This window comes from Mesoplodon densirostris, chromosome 3, assembly GCF_025265405.1.
Source record: "Mesoplodon densirostris isolate mMesDen1 chromosome 3, mMesDen1 primary haplotype, whole genome shotgun sequence".
Classification (NCBI taxonomy): domain Eukaryota; kingdom Metazoa; phylum Chordata; class Mammalia; order Artiodactyla; family Ziphiidae; genus Mesoplodon; species Mesoplodon densirostris.
In genome coordinates, this window is record NC_082663.1 from 31,654,763 (window position 1) to 31,675,890 (window position 21,128).

Here is a 21,128-nt window from a genome sequence, read left to right on the forward strand (position 1 = left end):
TTTTTTTTCTTAGATTCCATATATATGTGTTAGCATACCGTATTTGTTTTTCTCTTTCTGACTTACTTCACTCTGTATGACAGACTCTAGGTCCATCCACCTCACTACAAATAGCTCAATTTCATTTCTTTTTATGGCTGAGTAATATTCCATTGTATATATGTGCCACATCTTCTTTATCCGTTCATCTGTTGATGGACACTTAGGTTGCTTCCATGTCCTGGATACTGTAAATAGAGCTGCAATGAACATTTTGGTACATGACTCTTTGAATTCTGGTTTTCTCAGGGTATATGCAAAGTAGTGGGATTGCTGGGTCGTAGGGTAGATCTATTTTTAGTTTTTTAAGGAACCTCCATACTGTTCTCCATAGTGGCTGTATCAATTTACATTCCCACCAACAGTGCAAGAGTGTTCCCTTTTCTCCACACCCTCTCCAGCATTTATTGTTTGTAGATTTTTTGATGATAGCCATTCTGACTGGTGTGAGATGATATCTCATTGTAGTTTTGATTTGATTTCTCTAATGATTAATGATGTTGAGCATTCTTTCATGTGTTTGTTGGCAATCTGTATATCTTCTTTGGAGAAATGTCTGTTTAGGTCTTCTGCCCATTTTGGATTGGGTTGTTTGTTTTTTTTTGTTATTGAGCTGCATGAGCTGCTTGTAAATTTTGGAGATTAATCCTTTGTCAGTTGCTTCATTTGCAAATATTTTTTCCCATTCTGAGGGTTGTGTTTTGGTCTTGTTTATGGTTTCCTTTGCTGTGCAAAAGCTTTTAAGTTTCATTAGGTCCCATTTTGTTTATTTTTCTTTTTATTTCCATTTCTCTAAAAGGTGTGTCAAAAACGATCTTGCTGTGATTTATGTCATAGAGAGTTCTGCCTATGTTCTTCTCTAAGAGTTTGATAGTGTCTAGCCTTACATTTAGCTCTTTAATCCATTTTGAATTTATTTTTGTGTGTGTTTTTATGGAGTGTTCTAATTTCATACTTTTACATGTACCTGTCCAGTTTTCCCAGCACCACTTATTGAAGAGGCTCTCTTTTCTCCATTGTATATTCTTGCCTCCTTTATCAAAGATAACGTGACCATATGTGCATGGGTTTATCTCTGGGCTTACTATCCTGTTCCATTGATCTATATTTCTGTTTTAGTGCCAGTATCAGACTGTCTTGTTTACTGTAGCTTTGTAGTATAATCTGAAGTCAGGGAGCCTGATGACTCCAGCTCCTTTATTCGTTCTCAAGATTGCTTTGGCTATTTGGGGTCTTTTATGTTCCCATACAAATTGTGAAATTTTTGTTCTAGTTATGTGAAAAATGCCAGTGGTAGTTTGATAGGGATTGCATTAAATCTGTAGATTGCTTTGGGTAGTAGAGTCATTTTCACAATGTTGATTCTTCTAATCCAAGAACATGGTATATCTCTCCATCTATTCATATCATCTTTAATTTCTTTCATCAGTGTCTTATAGTTTTCTGCATACAGGTCCTTTGTCTCTTTAGGTAGATTTATTCCTAGATATTTTATTCTTTTCGTTGCAGTGGTAAATAGAGGTGTTTTCTTAATTTCACTTTCAGATTTTTCATCATTATTATATAGGAATGCCAGAGATTTCTGTGCATTACTTTTGTATCCTGCTACTTTACCAAATTCATTGATTAGCTCTAGTAGTTTTCTGGTAGCATCTTTAGGATTCTCGATGTATAGTATAATGTCATCTGCAAAGAGTGACAGCTTTACTTCTTCTTTTCCAATTTGGATTCATTTTATTTCTTTTTCTTCTCTGATTGCTGTGGCTAAAACTTCCAAAGCTATGTTGAATAATAGTGGTGAGAGTGGGCAACCTTGTCTTGTTCCTGATCTTAGTGGAATTTGTTTCAGTTTTTCAACGTTGAGGACGTTGTTGGCTGTGGGTTTGTCATATATGGCCTTTATCATGTTGAGGAAAGTTCCCTCTACGCCTGCTTTCTGCAGGGTTTTTATCATAAATGGGTGTTGAATTTTGTCGAAAGCTTTATCTGCATCGATTAAGATGATCATATGTTTTTTCCCCTTCAATTTGTTAATATGGTGTATCACATTGATTGATTTGTGTATCTTGAAGAATCCTTGCATTCCAGGAATAAATCCCACTTGATCATGGTGTATTATCCTTTTAATGTGCTGTTGGATTCTGTTTGCTAGTATTTTGTTGAGGATTTTTGCATCTATGTTCATCAGTGATATTGGCCTGTAGTTTTCTTTCTTTGTGGCATCTTTGTCTGGTTTTGGTATCAGGGTGATGGTGGCCTCGTAGAATGAGTTTGGGAGTGTTCCTCCCTCTGCTATATTTTGGAAGAGTTTGAGAAGGATAGGTGTTAGCTGTTCTCTAAATGTTTCATAGAATTCACCTGTGAAGCCATCTGGTCCTGGGCTTTTGTTTGTTGGAAGATTTTTAATCACAGTTTCAATTTCAGTGCTTTTGATTGGTCTGTTCATATTTTTTTCTTTTTCCTGGTTCAGTCTCGGCAGTTTCGGCATTTCTAAGAATTTGTCCATTTCTTCCAGGTTGTCCCTTTTATTGGCATAGAGTTGCTTGTAGTAATCTCTCATGATCTTTTGTATTTCTACAGTGTCAGTTGTTACTTCTCCTTTTTCATTTCTAATTCTATTGATTTGAGTCTTCTCCCTTTTTTTCTTGATGAGTCTGGCTAATGGTTTATCAATTTTGTTTATCTTCTCAAAGAACCAGCTTTTAGTTTTATTGATCTTTGACTTCGTTTCCTTCATTTATTTCTGATCTGATCTTTGTGGTTTCTTTCCTTCTGCTAACGTGGGGTTTTTTTTTTTGTTCTTCTTTTTCTAATTGCTTTAGGTGCAAGGTTAGGTTGTTTATCTGAGATGTTTCCTGTTTCTTAAGGTAGGATTGTATTGCTATAAACTTCCCTCTTAGAACTGTTTTTGCCGCATCCTATAGCTTTTGGGTTGTCGTGTCTCCATTGTCATTTGTTTTTAGGTATTTTTTGATTTCCTCTTTGATTTCTTCAGTGGTCACTTGGTTATTAAGTAGTGTATTGTTTAGCCTCCATGGGCTTGTATTTTTTACAGATCTTTTCCTGTAATTCATATCTGGTCTCATAGCGTTGTGTTCGGAAAAGATGCTTGATACAATTTAAATTTTCTTAAATTTATCAAGGCTTGATTTGTGACCCACGATATGATCTATCCTGGAGAATGTTCCAGGAGCACTTGAGAAGAATGTGTATTCTGTTGTTTTTGGATCAAATGTCCTATAGATATCAATTCAGTCCATCTTGTTTAATGTATCATTTAAATCTCGTGTTTCCTTATTTATTTTCATTTTGGATGATCTGTCCATTGGTGAAAGTGGGGTGTTAAAGGCCCCTCGTATGATTGTGTTACTGTCGATTTCCCCTTTTATGGCTGTTGGTATTTGCCGTATGTATTGGGTTTCTTCTATGTTGGGTGCATAAATATTTACAATTGTTTTATCTTCTTCTTGGATCGATCCTTTGATCATTATGTAGTGCCCTTCTTTGTCTCTTGTAATAGTCTTTATTTTAAAGTCTATTTTGTCTCATATGCGAATTGCTACTCCAGCTTTCTTTTTTTTTTTTTTTTTTTTTTGCGGTACGCAGGCCTCTCACTGTTTTGGCGTCTCCCGTTGCAGAGCACAGGCTCCGGATGCACAGGCTCAGCAGCCATGGCTCACCGGCCCAGCCGCTCTGCGGCATCTGGGATCTTCACAGACCAGGGCACGAACCCATGTCCCCTGCATCAGCAGGCGAACTCTCAACCACTGCGCCACCAGGGAAGCCCTCCAGCTTTCTTTTGATTTCCATTTGCATGGAATATCTTTTTCCATCCCCTCACTTTCAGTCTGTGTGTGTCCGTAGGTCTGAACTGGGTCTCCTGTTGACAGCATATACATGGGTCTTGTTTTTGTATCCATTCAGCGAGTCTGTGTCTTTTTTTTGGAGCATTTAATCCATTTATATTTAAGGTAATTATGATATGTATGTTCCTGTTCCCATATTCTTAATTGTTTTGGGTTTGTTATTGTAGGTCTTTTCCTTGTCTTGTGTTTCCTGCCTAGAGAAGTTCCTGTAGCACTTGTTGTAAAGCTGGTTTAGTGGTGCTGAACTCTGTCAGCTTTTGCTTGTCTGTAAAGGTTTTAATTTTTCCATCAAACTGAATGAGATCCTTGCTGGGTAGAGTAATCTTGGTTGTAGGTTTTTCCCTTTCATCACTTTCAGTATGTCCTGCCACTCCCTTTTGGCTTGCAGAGTTTCTGCTGAAAGATCAGCTGTCAACCTATGGGGATTCCCTTGTGTGTTATTTGTTGTTTTTCCCTGCTGCTTTTAATATGTTTTCTTTGTATTTAATTTTTGGTAGTTTGATTAATATGTGTCTTGGCATGTTTCTCCTTGCATTCGTCCTGTATGGGACCCTCTGTGCTTCCTCGACTTGATTGACTATTTTCTTTCCCATACTAGGGAAGTTTTCAACTATAATCTCTTTAAATATTTTCTCAGTCCCTTTCTTCTTCTCTTCTTCTTCTGGGACCCCTATAATGTGAATGTTGTTGCATTTAATGTTGTCTCTTAGGTCTATGAGACTGTCCTCAGTTCTTTTCATTATTTTTTCTTTATTCTGCTCTTCTGTAGTCATTTCCACTATTTTATCTTCCAGGTCACTTATCCGTTCTTCTGCCTCAGTCATTCTGCTATTGATCCCTTCTAGAGAATTTTTAATTCCATTTATTGTGTTCTTCATCATTGTTTGTTTGCTCTTTAGTTCTTCTAGGTCCTTGTTAAATGTTTCTTGCATTTTGTCTATTCTTTTTCCAAGATTTTGGATCATCTTTCCTATCATTTTTTGAATTCTATTTCAGGTACGCTGCCTATTTCCTCTTCATTTATTAGGTCTGGTGGGTGTTTACCTTGCTCCTTCATCTGCTGTGTGTTTTTCTGTCTTCTCATTTTGCTTTACTTACTCTGTTTGGGGTCTCCTTTTCGCAGGCTACAGGTTCATAGTTCCCGTTGTTTTTGATGTCTGTCTCCAGTGGCTAAGGTTGGTTCAGTGGGTTGTGTAGGCTTCCTAGTGGAGGGGACTAGTGCCTGTGTTCTGGTGGATGAGGCTGGATCTTATCTTTCTGGTGGGCAGGTCCACGTCTGGTGGTGTGTTTTGGGGTGTCTGTGGCCTTATTATGATTTTAGGCAGCCTCTCTGCTAATGGATGGGTCTGTGTACCTGTCTTGCTAGTTGTTTGTCATAGGGTGTCCAGCACTGTAGCTTGCTGGTTGTTGAGTGAAGCTGATTATTGGCGTTGAGATGGAGATCTCTGGGAGATTTGCACCGTTTGATATTATGTGGAGATGGGAGGTCTCTGGTGGACCAGTGTCCTGAACTCGGCTCTCCCACCTCAGAGGCACAGCACTTGACTCCTGGCTGGAGCACCAAGAGCCTTTCATCCACATGGCTCAGAATAAAAGGGAGGAGAAAATAGAAAGAAAGGAAGAAAGAAAGAGGATAAAATAAAATACAGTAAAATAAAATAAAGTTATTAAAAGAAAAAATAATTATTAAGAAAAATAATTTTTAAGTAAAAAAACAAACAAACAACAAAAAAACCGACAGACAGAACCCTAGGACAAATGGTGAAAGCAAAGCTATACAGACAAAATCACACACAGAAGCTTACACATACACACTCACAAAAAGAGAAAAAGTGGAAAAAAATAATATATCTTTGCTCCCAAAGTCCACCTCCTCAATTTGGGATGATTCGTTGTCTGTTCAGGTATTCCACAGATGCAGGTACATCAAGTTGACTGTGGAGATTTAATCCGCTGCTCCTGAGGCTGCTGGGAGAGATTTCCCTTTCTCTTCTTTGTTCGCACAGCTCCCGGGGTTCAGCTTTAGATTTGGACCCGCCTCTGCGTGTAGGTCTCCTGAGGGCATCTGTTCCCTGCCCCGACAGGACGGGGTTAAAGAAGCAGCTGATTCGGGGGCTCTGGCTCACTGAGACCGGGGGGAGGGAGGGGTACGGATGCGGGGCGAGCCTGCGGCGGCAGAGGCCGGCATGACATTGCACCAGCCTGAGGCCGCTGTGCGTTCCCCCGGGGAAATTATCCCTTGATCATGGGACCCTGGCAGTGGTGGGCTGCACAGGCTCCCTGGAGGGGAGGTGGGGATAGTGATCTGTGCTTGCACACAGGCTTCTTGGTGGCCACAGCAGCAGCCTTTGTGTCCCATGCCCGTCTCTGGGGTCCGCGCTGATAGCCGTGTCTCACGCCCGTTTCTGGAGCTCCTTTAAGTGGTGCTCTTAAACCCCTCTCCTCGTGCACCAGGAAACAAAGAGGGAAGAAAAAGTCTCTTGCCTCTTCGGCAGTTCCAGACCTTTTCCTGGACTCCCTTCCCGCTAGCCGTGGTGCACTAGCCTCCTTCAGGCTGTGTTCACTCCGCAACCCCAGTCCTCTCCCGAGATCCAACCTCCGAAGCCTGAGCCTCAGCTCCCAGCCCCCGCCCGCCATGGCGGGTGAGCAGAGAAGCCTCTCAGGCTGGTGAGTGCTGGTCGGCACCGATCCTCTGTGCAGGAATCTCTCTGCTTTGCCCGCCGCACCCCCGTTGCTGCGCTCACCTCCGCGGCTCCGAAGCTTCCCCCTCCCACACGCGCAGTCTCCGCCCGTGAAGGGGCTTCCTAGTGTGTGGAAACCTTTCCTCCTTCACGGCTCCCTCCCACTTGTGCAGGTCCCGTCCCTATTCTTTTGTCTCTGTTTTTTCTTTTTTCTTTTGTCCTACCCAGGTATGTGGGGAGTTTCTTGCCTTTTGGGGGGTCTGAGGTCTTCTGTCAGCGTTCAGTAGGTGTTCTGTAGGAGTTGTTCCACGTGTAGATGAATTTCTGATGTATCTGTGGGGAGGAAGGTGATCTCCGTGTCTTACTCTTCTGCCATCTTGAAGCTGCCTCCTTTTCCTATTTTTGATAGGATTAATTTTTGGTTTCCATTTTTTCTCCATTATTACATATTCATTATAAAAAATGTCTTAGCGATTGCTTGAGAGTTAGTAATATGCATCTTTAATGTAGCAAAGTCTCTATTCAAATAATATTTTACCATTTCAAATATAGTATAAACTGTATACTTTCATTCCTCCCTCCCAACCTTTGTGCTATTTCTGTCACACCTTTTACTTGAACATATGTTACAAACCTCACAATATGTTATTATTTTTGCTTTATAGCCATTTATCTTTTAAGGAGATTTAAACATTTTAAATGTTTTACATTTAATGTCTTTTACATTACCCTCATTTTTACCATATGTGGCACTCTTCATTTCTTAGTGTAGATTCATATTTCCATTTGTGTCATATTTGTTCTTTGTGAAGAATTTCTTTTAACATTTCTTGTAGTACATATCTGATGGAAATGAATTATCTCAGATTTTGTTCATGTGAAAAAGCCTTTATTTCACCTTCTTTTAAAATATGTTTTCTCTGGCTTTAGAATATTAGATTGACTTTTTTATTTCTTTCAGAACTTTAGAGATGTTGTTCTGTAGTGGTTTAGCCTGGATAGTTTCTGCAAAGAAGTTGCTAGTCTTTGGTTTTTCTGTATTTTTTTTTCTCATATAGATTTTATTCTAGCCTCCCTCAGTGGCAGTACTCCTTTGCCTGGGGCTATGAGCAGGAAGGTATTCGTTCTCTCTGCTCCAGCTCTAGACTGCTATTAGTGGTTACTTGGTGGAAACTTGAGGCAGTCAGCCTCCCCCAGAGACATGAGATATTTGCCTGGGCCCTAGAGCAGGACATCATTCTTTCTTAGTGACCAGTTTTTTTCAGTGTGTTTTCTGGTGTGTGTTATATGGCAGTACATTAACACATGTAATTTAGAAATTAATGTGTGTATGTAGGGGGTGTATTATGTTAAACAGTTTTACTGATCATGGTGTATAGTCAGAATTGTTTGGAAGCTGCTGCTTTAGAGGGTCAGAACTAAGAACTCTGACAGATTTAAAGTGGAATTTGCCACTTGCTATTTGATTTCATGAAAACACAATTTGGATGGTTCACTTTATTTTAGTGGGTAATCTCATTTATAAGCATAGAATGTTTTACAATGCACATTTTATTTAAAATATTATTTAAATATTAAATAAAAAATTAAAAACATTAATTAGATTTATATGCTTAAAAGGTGAAGCAGTCTTTGTGAACTCTTATATTTTAAAATCCTTTCTTCTTTATAAATGAAAATCTCCTTATTTTTTTTAGGACTGTGAGGACATGGGAAGTTGAAAATCCAAAGAAGCAAAAAAGTGTGTTTAAACCACGGACAGTGCAGGGTAAAAAAGTAATTCCCACCACTTGTACATATAGTAGAGATGGAAACCTCATAGCAGCTGCCTGCCAGAATGGAAGCATACAGATCTGGGACCGAAATATGACTGTAAGTTAAAGACATTTAAGTCCTCTTTACTTAGAAGAAAACCACCTTACAAAGCCAAACATCATGTTAAAATATTATGAAGGTCAATTTCCTGAGTTTAGCTCTAATTTAAACTTCAGTGTTAGTTGATAAAACACTGGGACTTTTGCAGTAAACAGCATTTTAGCAAACATTCCAGCTCAGTATTTTCCAATGTGTATTCGATTTTGTTTTTAAAATAAGCTAAATCTTTTGGTATAAAATTTAAAAAGCATAGTGCAGTTTATTATATGACATCTCAGTACACTTGATTTTGAAAGCAAAGGATCTGACATTAATATAAAACAAGACTAGGCAGAGCACTAGAAAATACCCCTTAAAAGATTTGAGAAAACCATGAAATAGCAAGGACAGTCCATCAGTTGTTATGCAATTATTTCTTTAGTAATTTAAATAATATTTTGTTTTGACATTCTGTGATATTCCATTTGAATAGGTTTCAGACTTTTTTTCTTTTCAGTTTTTGGTCATTATTAGAATAAATAAACTTTGGAATTGGAAGGGATCATAGAATTCTGTAACCACAGAAATAATGAATAAGATAATGAATAGCCTTTGGCTAATTTTGTGAATTACCAATAAGCTTTGAAAAGGGTTTTGTTGTGTGCATAGATGGTAAAACAAGAATTTTTAAGTGGAATGATTCTAGATTACCAACGTTAAAATGAAAATCTACACTAATGTTATAATACAAATTGGTTATCTTATTTTTTTTATAATTAAAAACATTATTTTATTTACTTATTTTTGACTGCATTGGGTCTTTGTTGCTGCGCACAGGCTTTCTCTAGTTGTGGCGAGCAGGGGCTACTCTTCGTTGCGGTGCGCGGGCTTCTCATTGCGGTGGCTTCTCTTGTTGCGGAGCACGGGCTCTAGGTGCACGGGCTTCAGTAGTTGTGGTGCACGGGCTCAGCAGTTGTGGCTCATGGGCTCTAGAGCACAGGTTCAGTAGTTGTGGTGCACGGGCTTAGTTGCTCCACAGCATGTGGAATCTTCCTGGACCAGGGCTCGAACCTGTGTCCCCTGCATTGGCAGGCAGATTCTTAACCACTGAGCCACCAGTGAAGCCCCAGTTATCTTATTTTAATAAAAGATGATGGTCAAATTATTAATTTAATAAATATTAAGTACATACTATATGCAGGCACTATTCTGGGCACTGCAAATACTGTAGATTAACCAAAATTTCTGCCTTCATAGAGTTTACATTCTTTTTCTTTTTAACAATTATAAAAATAATTTTCGGGCTTCCCTGGTGGCACAGTGGTTAAGAATCCGCCTGCCAATGCAGGGGACATGGGTTCGTGCCCCGGTCCGGGAAGATCCCACATGCCGCGGAGCGGCTGGGCCTGTGAGCCATGGCCGCTGAGCCTGTGCGTCCAGAGCCTGTGCTCCGCAACGGGAGAGGCCACAACAGTGTGAGGCCCGTGTAAAGCAAAAAAATAATAATAATAATTTTCTTTCAAATAAAATTGCCTATCAAACACTTATATTTTGAAAGGGGCCCCTGGAAACATAGTTGTCTTTTCAGGCAGATGAGTTAAAGTCATTTTTCTTGGAATAAGGTAAAAAATAGTGATAGGAAAAAGGAGTCCATGTTGAGATTGCTGGAAATATCTTTGGCATTTTCTGCTTGTCAGATCTTTTTATTTCTGTTTTCATCTCCACTATAAACCCCATAATGCTTCATAACAGCTCAGAGGTTTAAAACATCCTTTGAATTATAAACTGAGTTTTAACAAAGCAATAAATTTTTTAGTTCCTAGCTTTCATCGTCTCTGGGTGCTGTTGATTTAAACATAGAAATTCTAAAACATGAAGTTTTCTTATCTAGCTTTAATAGTGATGTGTTTGTTATATATATATATATATGTGTGTGTGTGTGTGTGTGTGTATATATATATATATATTTACATATATATATATGCCTTTTCTTAGAAACCATATATTTTCATAAAGTTCAGTATAGTTTTTAGAGATGGGCCTTGCACATCTCTTGAAATAACTAGTATATCTCCTATTTCCCATTTTGTAGAAACCAAAGCTATTTGAATGCCAGTTCCCCCGCCCCCAGAATCTTTTAAGCCATTCTTCTAATCACAGACTTTGATTCTGTTTATTTAATAATACATGAATGTAAAGCTAATTATACCACATCCTATTCATCATATTTCATTCATATTTTTAAACTTGCATGTGTGTGTGTCACCTGAAGACAAATCAAATTGAGAGGAAGAAACTTGCTAGCAGGAAACGCAGTTTGATTAAAAAACAGCTTAAAAAATGTTCTAAACTATTACTTTAGCAATAATAAGTCATCTACAGGGAAACACTGAAGCTGAGATAAGAAACCCTAATAACAATGGTTTTCTCCACACAATAGCCAAAGAATTACATGGCAAATAATGGTTAATACATATGTTTTGTGACAATTAAGTAATGCTATCACAATTGCCACATTTAATCATAGAATTTTCATTAGACCAATTGAACTTCAGCAAATTAAATGAAATGTATTTCTTTTCTTCGAAGTAATGTGTCTATCAGTGATAAAAACCTGTGTTCTCAAGACCTACCTTTATTCTAGAATTATGCTGGCTAGTATAGTAGCCACTAGCCACATCTGACTATTTCAATTTAAAATAATTAAAATAAAATATAAAAAAAACCAAAATTGAGTTATTTGTAGTGAGGTGGATGGACCTAGAGTCTGTCATACAGAGTGAAGTAAGTCAGAAAGAGGAAAACAAATTCCGTATGCTAACACATATATATGGAATCTAAGAAAAAAAATAAAAAGAAGGTCATGAAGAACCTAGGGGCAAGATGGGAATAAAGACACAGACCTACTAGAGCATGGACTTGAGGATATGGGGGAGGGGAAGGGTAAGCTGTGACAAAGTGAGAGAGTGGCATGGACATATATACACTTCCAAACGGAAAACAGATAGCTAGTGGGAAGTAGCTGCATAGCACAGGGAGATCAGCTCGGTGTTTTCTGACCACCTAGAGGGGTGGGATAGGGAGGGTGGGAGGGAGGGAGATGCAAGAGGGAAGAGATATGGGAACATATGTGTATGTATAACTGATTCACTTTGTTATAAAGCAGAAACTAACACACCATTGTAAAGCAATTATACTCCAATAAAGGTGTTAAAAAATAAAATAAAATAAAATATAATTAAAATTTCAATTCCTCGGTCATACTAGCTACTTATTGGACAGCACAGATAGAGAACATTCTCATCGTTGCAGAAAGTTCTGTTGGACATTGCTGCTCAAGAGGAGTGTTTGTTTGCCCAGCATCCCTCTCAGTCATATGATGCTGGGCTGTCTTTAAATTTGAGAGGAAGCCCAGTTCAGAGGAGCTTCTTCAGGTCTGCGCTGCCTTCCTGCTCCCTCACTCCCCATTCAGCAGCACTTATGTGAGCAACAGCGAGGAGGCCACTGCTTGGTTGGAGTAAAGTGGGGGAGGTGCAGAATATGGGGAGATGACGTTGGAGAGGTAACAGCATGCCCCCTGACTCGGGGCCTTTGCATATGCGAACCCTTCAGCCTCCAGCATTCTTCTCTTAGGTGTTCACATGGCTTTTCCCTCTCACCTCTTTCAGTACTTTGCTCAGATTTTCACTTCTCAGCAAGGCCTTCCCTGACTCCACACTATGTACAATTGCAACCTTCACCCCACCAGTGGCACTCTCTATCCCTCTTATTTTCTTCCATAGGGCTGATCATCTTCTGACATACTATACTATATATTTTACTTGTTTATTGAGATTGTCAGTTTATTTCTAAGAAGTCATCAAAAAATAGTAGCATAAAGTACTATCCTTGTTATATGAAAGCATAATGAGATAGAGATATGAGAGAGAGAGAGGGAGGGAGGGAGATACTGATGTTATTCTTCATGTATCCTTAATGATGTAGAAACACATAATCTGTATTAACATAGATGGAGTTTTAAAAACTGTTTTCATGTCTCTCTCACGTATAATTTCTGGCTTTTAAAATATTCCAGCTTGTATAGTCTCATGAATACCCAATGACTTCTTCTGTTCAAATGAAAACACCTACCGAATTCTTTGGACATACTTTGCTCGAAGCAGCATTAGTGCTCTTTCATATCTGTCAGGAGTCTACAATATGCTAGCCTCTTTACTAAAAGAACATGCTGTACTTCCTTGTACTGCAGTCACTCTTTGTAGACTAAGATTTTGGCAGGAAAATGAGAACCCATCATCTTCATGGAGTTTTGCTTTCCCTAGATCCAGGTGATGGGAGGGAATGATATGTGAAGTTTGACTTGGCAATAGGGTACCACCAGCAACTTGACCCGCTCTCCACCTGCCTGCCTCCTGCTGCTCCTTTGGCCTGCAACCCCAGCCCAGATTAGGAACATGAGCACACGCTACAACCCCTTACCAGGAAAGCCTCAAGCCTGTGAGACACTGCGGAGACATTTCTCTAGCTCAGAGGTTGATCAGTGCCCACATTCTCTCAGCCATGCTAGAGAATGGTTGGTATGGTTCAGAGAAAGCTGGGGCAAGAGCTCGTAATCACACCAGGAGATAAGCTTCTGGGCAAACAAGCCCCTGGTGAATAAGAGAACAGGTATGAAGGAGAAAGAAGACAGAAAATAAAATCACCAGTAGTAGCTTGCATCCAGTGTTCCACAAATCTTTAAATGTCTCCAGTCACCTTCAGATAACCCAAGTTAAGATTAGGTTGATTTATGGCCTTCTACATCTTTTCCTTTATTTGTGTGTGTGTGTGTGTACATACACACACACACACACACACATATATATATACACATATACGCACAGACACAGTAAAATGTTTTGTTTTCAAAATGGAGAATTTACAGTTTGCTTTTTTTATTTGAGACTGTAACATGGACAGCCTTGTAATAATAGATATAGTTCTAATTGGCTTTTTTCAAAATTTCTTTATTTAAATGGAATCATAATTTTACAAACATGAAATATACACTTTAAAAAATTATTATTATTACTATTACTGTTTTATTAATTGCCTCTACTCTTATTATCCTATCTCTAACTCATGGTGCTTGTAAATTACCTGGTATATATCCTTCTGTACTTTTCTCTATAGCTCTATGTCTGTCCATATATCTAGCTGTCTACCTAGATCAGGAACACTTCACCTGGTGGTAGTTTTGAGAACCTACCGTCTCACTGAGAATGAGACAAATGACAAAAAGGTGTCTTTTCCCTTCTTTTTGCAAAGACTGATCGCGCTTAACAATAATTCTCAGCTTTCACCCAGTATTAGTTGTTTAAGTTAAAGCAGTGAAATATTGACTACTGGGGGAAGAGAAGTACATTATAGAGGAAAAAATGATATTTTTAAACAATTTTTAAAAATCAAGAGATTTATAAAATGGTTCTAATATCTTCCTTTGAGGAAAAAAATGGTGTGTCTCTATAAAAAATATAAAGAGTCATGTTAAAAATTCGAATATAGATTTCTTTCTTTTCATTAGGCCTAATACTTGGAGTTTAGAAAATATATATGGATGGCTAAAAGTCTACCACATAGTTCTATAGCACATTTTTTGTAAATGACACCTGAGACCTACAATTACACTGTACATTACTTGGGACTTTCATTCCATCAGTCCTGAGTTTCCTAAGCTCTCTATACACCCGTTTTCCTTATTCATGAAATGAGGGCATGATCCCCACCTTGTCTGGTTATTTTGAGGATTATATTTGGTAATATATTTAAAGCACCCAGAACAGGACTGGCACATAGCAGGTTTTGATAACTGTTGGTCTTCTTCCTCTTTTCTTTTTAGCTCCTAGGCGATTTACAGTTTTTATAGAATGGTGAAGTTAGATCTCAGGATGCTATTTAATTATGGCTGTGAAAGTGTCATGAATTTGAGTGTGACAGATGCTTTGGAAACTAAAAGTATGACTTAGGAAGATAAGAATGTAGATCCCTGCTAGAGCCAGTCATTCAATGTATGGAAATACAACCATCGTCAATAAAGAAGATCTTTATATATCCATTGGTTAGTGTGCCTCAGTAGACATGAATTATAATTATTTTTTAAATAAACATTCAAGAGAAAACATATGACATACAAATTTTATTCTATAGAGTTTTTAACATGTATATTTTTCAAAGCTCATTTTTCAAAAAAATATGTCATTGATTCAAAACACAAATAAACCATCAAAACTGTGTGAAATTACTTGCAGGCCCTGAAGTTAAGTTCTAATTTGTCAATTATTTTAATGAAAGCTTTAAAGTTTTACTTATAATGCTCTTGTAAAATGTCGCATATATTTGGAAGCAACATTTGTAAAAATGGGAATATACTGGTTTCGAAAAAATCAGGTTAAAAGTTTTTCTTTTAAATGTAGATGATTGTTATCCTTGTATTTTCTTGTTTGTTTGTTTTGGCCGCACGACATGTGGGATCTTAGTTCCTTGACCAGGGATTAAACCCATGCCCCCTGCATTGGAAGCATGGAGTCTTAACCCCTGGACTGCCAGGGAAGTCCCTGTTATCCTTGTTTTTTTTGTTTTTTGTTTTTTGTTTTTTTTGCTGTACGCGGGCCTCTCACTGCTGTGGCCTCTCCCGTTGCGGAGCACAGGCTCCGGACACACAGGCTCCACGGCCATGGCTCGCGGGCCCAGCCGCTCCGCGGCACGTGGGATCCTCCGGGATCGGGGCACGAACCCGTGTCCCCTGCATCGGCAGGCGGACTCTCAACCACTGCGCCACCAGGGAAGCCCTATCCTTGTTTTTTGAGGGCAGGAAAAATAATTGAATTTAAGACTTCCAGTTAAATATGGTAAGTTAAACACATTCATTCAGTTCTGTTCCCTCCTGAAACCCCACTAAAATGACAGAAAAGGCGTTTTTAAAGCATAAATCCATACAAACAAAGAGAATTAGAGAGGAGATGACAGCAGAATAGAGAAGTCAAGACACTTTTGGAAGCTAGAAACCAGGTAATTGACTTAAAGTATTTTAAGTACTTTACATGTAATATTTTATTTAATCCTTACAACAATCCTATGATAGAAGTAGTTACTATCATTATTTTACAGATGAGGAAACCAAGACAAAAAGAAGTTGTGTTGCCTACCCAAAATTACAGTTAGTAAGTGGCAGAACTGGGATCCAGTCCTAGGCAGTCTGGTGCAAGCGCCTACACAAGGCGTCAGCAAACTATGGCCCATGTGCCAAATCTAGCCCACCACCTGTTTTTGTATGACCTGCAAGCTAAGAACGGTTTTTACATTTTTAAATGATTCTACTGTTTTCCTGTGGTTGCTGTAACAAATTGGCCAAAAACTTAGTGGCTAAAACAACACAGACTTCTTACACTTACGTAGCTTAAAAGTCTCATTGAACTAAATACCAAGGTGTTGGCAGGACTGTTGTCTCCTTTGGAGGCTTCAGGGGAGAATCCATTTCCTTGCCCTTTCCAGTCTCTAGAAGCTGCCCACGTTCCTTGGCTCATAGCCCCCTTCCTCCATCTTCAAGGCCAGCAACAGTGACTTGAGTCCTTTTCACTTTACAAAACCATGACCTTCTCTTCCGCTTCCACCTTCCACTTTTAAAGACCCTTGTGCTTACATTGTGTCTACTCGAATAATTGCCCTATTTTAAGATCAGTTGATTATCAATGTTAATTCAGTTTGAAATCTTAATTCCCCTTTGCCAGGTAAGGTAACATATTCATAGGTTCCAGGGATTAGGAGGTTAGAAATCATTGGGGGTCATTACTCTGCCTACCACAATGGTTTATAAAAAAAAAAAAATAAGAAAAAATATTTCATGACACACGAAAATGATGTGAAATTCAAATTTCAGTGTCCATGATGAAGTTTAATTAGAACACCCTTGCTCATTCATTTTTGTAATCTATGGCTACTTTTGCACTACAGTAGCAGAGTTGAGTAGTTACAACAGACTATATGGCCCTCAAAGCCTAAAATATTTTACTGTCTGGCCCTTTACAGAAGAAGATTTTGACCCCTGACATAGCGTTTCTAATCAGCTTTTAGTACCTTACTCTTATATATTAATGAACAGACAAGGATCACCAGATATTTGAAGAAATCCTCTGACAAGAAATACAGAGACTAAAGCAATCTCAGAGGGGACAGAGAGAGACAATGTAGGAAACAGAAGAATATTTCAAGAAAAAAATTCTATATTTAATATTCTCAGAGAGGAAAGAGAATATTGCAGACAGGAAACTAAAGCAGAATACTACAAAAATTTTTTGAACACTTAGAGTTCAAGAAAGAGCTCTTGGAAAATAAATAGGTGATACTTGGGGGAAAATCCATGGGAGTATTGAAAGAAATAGTCAAGGAAATCTCCTGGAAAATAGCATAAAGCACAGTGAGAAAGAAAAGATGGACTTAAGCGTCAATTCAGGGCCCAATATTTGACCAGAAAGTTTTAGAAAGAGAAAATGTAGAGGAGAGAGGATACAATTAGGTAAGAAATAATTACTACTGCCCTTCTCCCACTGCCCACCCCCCATTACCCCCAAAAGTCTCAGAACTGAAAAGATTTTTTTTCCAGGTAGGACTTGCTCATCAAATGCTCCGCACAGTGAATGAAAAAGACATCAAACCATACGTCATGAAATGTCAGGACACCGGGGTTATAGAGAAGATCCTAAAACTCGCAGAGAGAGAGAAAAATAGGAAACATGTAATAGAAGGGTGTTGGGGCCATCTAATTTAGGATGTTGATAAGACGTGTGAGATCATGGACTCCTAGCCCAATACGGAAGGAAATGAAGAACAGGAGGGGCTGATACGTGGAGGGAAAGTAGAGAGATCACATCATTCACTCCACAAAAGTTACTGAGCACCTTTCTCGTCCAAGTACTATTCTAGGTTCTGGGGATACCACAGTGAACAAAACAGAGACCCCATCCAGTTTTCTTTCAAAGGCTCTGAAGGAGCTGGAAAATTGGTATTTTGAGGATTTATCAGAAAACATGGTACAATCTCTTTTAGTGTTTTTAAGGATTTTTTAAAAAAGGCTTTCTAAGCACCAAATTCAGCTGTCTTTTTACAGCCTCTGTTCCCCTCATTGACAGTATCACTCTTTTTTGTGTGTGTGTGGTTCGCGGGCCTCTCACTGTTGTGGCCTCTCCCATTGCGGAGCACAGGCTCCGGACGCGCAGGCTCTGTGGCCATGGCTCACGGGCCCAGCCGCTCTGCGACATGTGGGATCTTCCCGGACCGGGGCACGAACCCGTGTCCCCTGCATCGGCAGGCGGACTCTCAACCACTGCGCCACCAGGGAAGCCCGACAGTATCACTCTTTGAAACAACCTTTTCTCCTGCCAACTTCCCTCTTGCCCTCCGAACTCCAGGTAACGAGGCAATCTTGACACGTGTGACAGTCACTACCTTCTTGTCCTTATTATTCTCAGCCTCCTTCACTGGCTGCGTTTCCCACCGTCTCCATACTAGAGTAAAAGGGCATCATCTTGCCTAGTCTCCTGTCAAGCCGATGAACTATTTTAAGCTCAGTTATCATTACATGCAGTGACTGCTGACTGAATCTGTGGCTCTTCATTCCATCCTACGTGTTCTTCTACACTCCGGAGGCGCATTCGCTTGCCTGTGAAAGAACCCCACCAGGATGTTAAGCTCAAAATACCAGGACGCAACTCCTCATCTCCTTTAGAACTCAATCTTCCGTTTGACTTTGCTAGTTTTCTTAATTTATATTTCCATTTAGAACTTCAGAATATTCTCTGTCTCCTATAAATTCTATGCTTCAGTGTCCCTCACATCTGCCCCCTCAGTTTCATCTTTTGCCTTCACTCTACTTCCGACTTTCAGCACCTCTCACCTCTGTTGTTGGTTATCCTTTCCCTTCTCTGTCCATCCTCTCTGTTTTACTCAGCCCCAATTTAAATCATGTTCAATACAATAATCCCTGCTTCGGTGCTTACCACATATTGAGGATAGTTCACATTTCTGCAGACTGACACCTACAGCCTTTCAGTTTGTGTTTAACCTGTCTCTGAGTATCTCCCGCAACTTTCTCCATAAATAGAAGAACTTCTTTTCAAAGTCAGATTAGGTTATACTCTGTTCTCTCCTCATCATCCTCTACTTTACTGCTCTACGTGCCTGTCTCTATACTGACCACTCTGCCCTGTCTGTCTCTCCTGCAAGCCCCCCACTACTGGGGGAAATCTCACCCAGTGAAGAAGGCAAATCAGATACCATTCTCTCCATGATGCTGTTGCACAGTCGTGATGGTGTATTTATGGACTAGAAGATGATGTATCTAGGAGTGTAAATCCTGAAGACATTCAAATAACAAAATTAGGTCAAATTTTTAAAAAAATTAATCTTCCACTTAAAATTCTCATCTTTTTAATAACGTAGTTGCTGTAGTTTAACCTATGGTGAAGGTGAATTTCTCCAGGCTGCAGAAATGTCCAGTGATTGACCTAACATTGCCTCACGCTATTGAATAGGGAATGGGTAATTCAAATAGTGAAATAAAGCAAGATTCTGGTGTCTACCTACCTCTTCAACCTCATCTTCTACCATGCTCCTTCGTGCTCAGGAAACTCCAGGCTAGCTGGCCTCTTTCTGTTCTTCAGGTATTGTTAGGCCTTGTCCACCTTGTAGCCTTTGTACTTGTTATCCTTGCTGCCTGTAGGCCTTTGCCATGGTTATTGGCCTGAGTGTGGCTGCTAACCTCTCATTCTGGCCTCTGGTGAAATGTCATCTCAAAGAGCCATCAAGCAATGTAGTAGCTGAGAATATAGATTTAGAAGACTGGTTCTAGAGCCAGACTAGACTACTGACTAGAGTAGTACTACTCTACTGGCTTTTTCCTGCTCCTGTTTGTCTGTCCCATTACTTTGTTTTATTGTCATTATAGCACTTAACACTGTAATTACTTTGTTTCATTTTTCATTTGCCTTCTCATTCATTTTGTCTCCCCCTCAGCTTCATAAGGTCAGGGACTTTTCATCTTATTTGCTATTTCCCCGTGCCTAAGAACATGGCATACGGGCTTCCCTGGTGGCACAGTGGTTGAGAGTCCGCCTGCCGATGCAGGGGACACGGGTTCGTGCCCCGGTCCTGGAAGATCCCACATGCCACGGAGCGGCTGGGCCTGTGGGCCATGGCCGCTGAGCCTGCGCGTCCGGAGCCTGTGCTCCGCAACGGGAGAGGCCACAACAGTGAGAGGTCCACGTACTGCCAAAAAAAAAAAAGGATGATCCTAATGGAGATATTCTAAAACTGAATGTGTTGATGGTTGCACAACTCTGTAAATTTACTAAAAATTGTTGAATTGCACACTTAAAATGGGTGAATTTTATGGTATTAAGTTATGCTTTGATAAAGCTGTTTAAAAAGTAAATGATCCTTACTCTTATTGTTAAAATGCATTATAATCTTTTCAAAACTGTATCTACAGTAGAACTTTAAATGCTGTGTTCTCTTGCCACTGGAAATGGGAGTAGATGAAGTAGGTAAACTTTTATCCTGCCGAAGTTGATGAAGGACAAAAAAGTTTGTGTCACTGTCATGTGCTCTTTGCAGGAAAGGATTTTTTTCTTTCTTACCTGTGGATTCACTGGGATGCAAAGCATATATAGGTATTTGTTGAATTAACTTTCGATGGTTTAATTTATCTGCACCCTAGGTATTTAAATTGTATCAAAAAGATCCTTGCTTTCATACTCTAATTTTGAAATATAGACCTTGTGCAGTATCCTGAAAAAGACAAAACTTTCTATGCACTATCTCAATGCATAGACGTTAACATATAGAAGGAAAAAATGTAACTGATGAAAATAATGTGAGAAAAAATTCTTAGGTTTAGTTACTGATCAAAGTTGCTCAGGGAAGCCTGAAGGAAAATTAAAATTGAGTTAACATAAAATTTACTTACAAAGATTTGCAAGTATTTTTAAAGCATTTTAACTTGTGAGTAAAAACAGAAGAATCTTCCTCTGAATGTGATAGAAGAAAACTTACATGAATATTTATGGATGTGTGTTGATATTTAGAAAAAAAAAGGAAATCAGTCATGAACCAAAAACCTCCAGTTTAAAATATAAGACTGGGGCCTCCCTGGTGGCGCAAGTGGTTGAGAGTCCGCCTGCCGATGCAGGGGATACGGGTTCGTGCCCCGGTCTGGGAGGATCCCATGTGCCGCGGAGCGGCTGGGCCCGTGAGCCATGGCCGCTGAGCCTGCGCGTCCGGAGCCTGCGCGTCCGGAGCCTGCGCGTCCGGAGCCTGTGCTCCGCAACGGGGGAGGCCACAACAGTGAGAGGCCCGCATACCGCAAAAAAAAAAAATAAATAAATAAAATATAAGACTGCTGTTACTGAGTCAAATGTATACACATCATAACTAAGCAGTTAGTATAATCTTATATTTTCATTATATTGAATAAATAGACCAGAGGGGCTATGTAGATTCAAGAGAGTGATGTAATTTTTGTCACTACTTGGTAACTTGTAGGTAGCCAAAATAGTAAAGTGAAAGTAATTATGAAATGTCTGTAAAAAAGGTAAGACAATTTTATCTGCATTTTTGTAATCATGATTGGAGACAGTCATTTTGTAACTCTGTTTTT

General features: G+C 39.3%; 1 protein-coding gene across 2 annotated transcripts in view; it reads left to right on the top strand.

The window, feature by feature from the left end:
* WDR70 (WD repeat domain 70) overlaps positions 1–21,128 on the top strand; it is a 318,511-nt gene that overhangs the window by 197,552 nt on the left and 99,831 nt on the right. For both annotated transcript variants that reach the window (XM_060092819.1, XM_060092820.1), the window contains exon 10: positions 8,284–8,458. In XM_060092819.1, the coding sequence (XP_059948802.1) occupies positions 8,284–8,458 (175 nt within the window). The remainder of the gene's footprint in view (positions 1–8,283; positions 8,459–21,128) is intronic.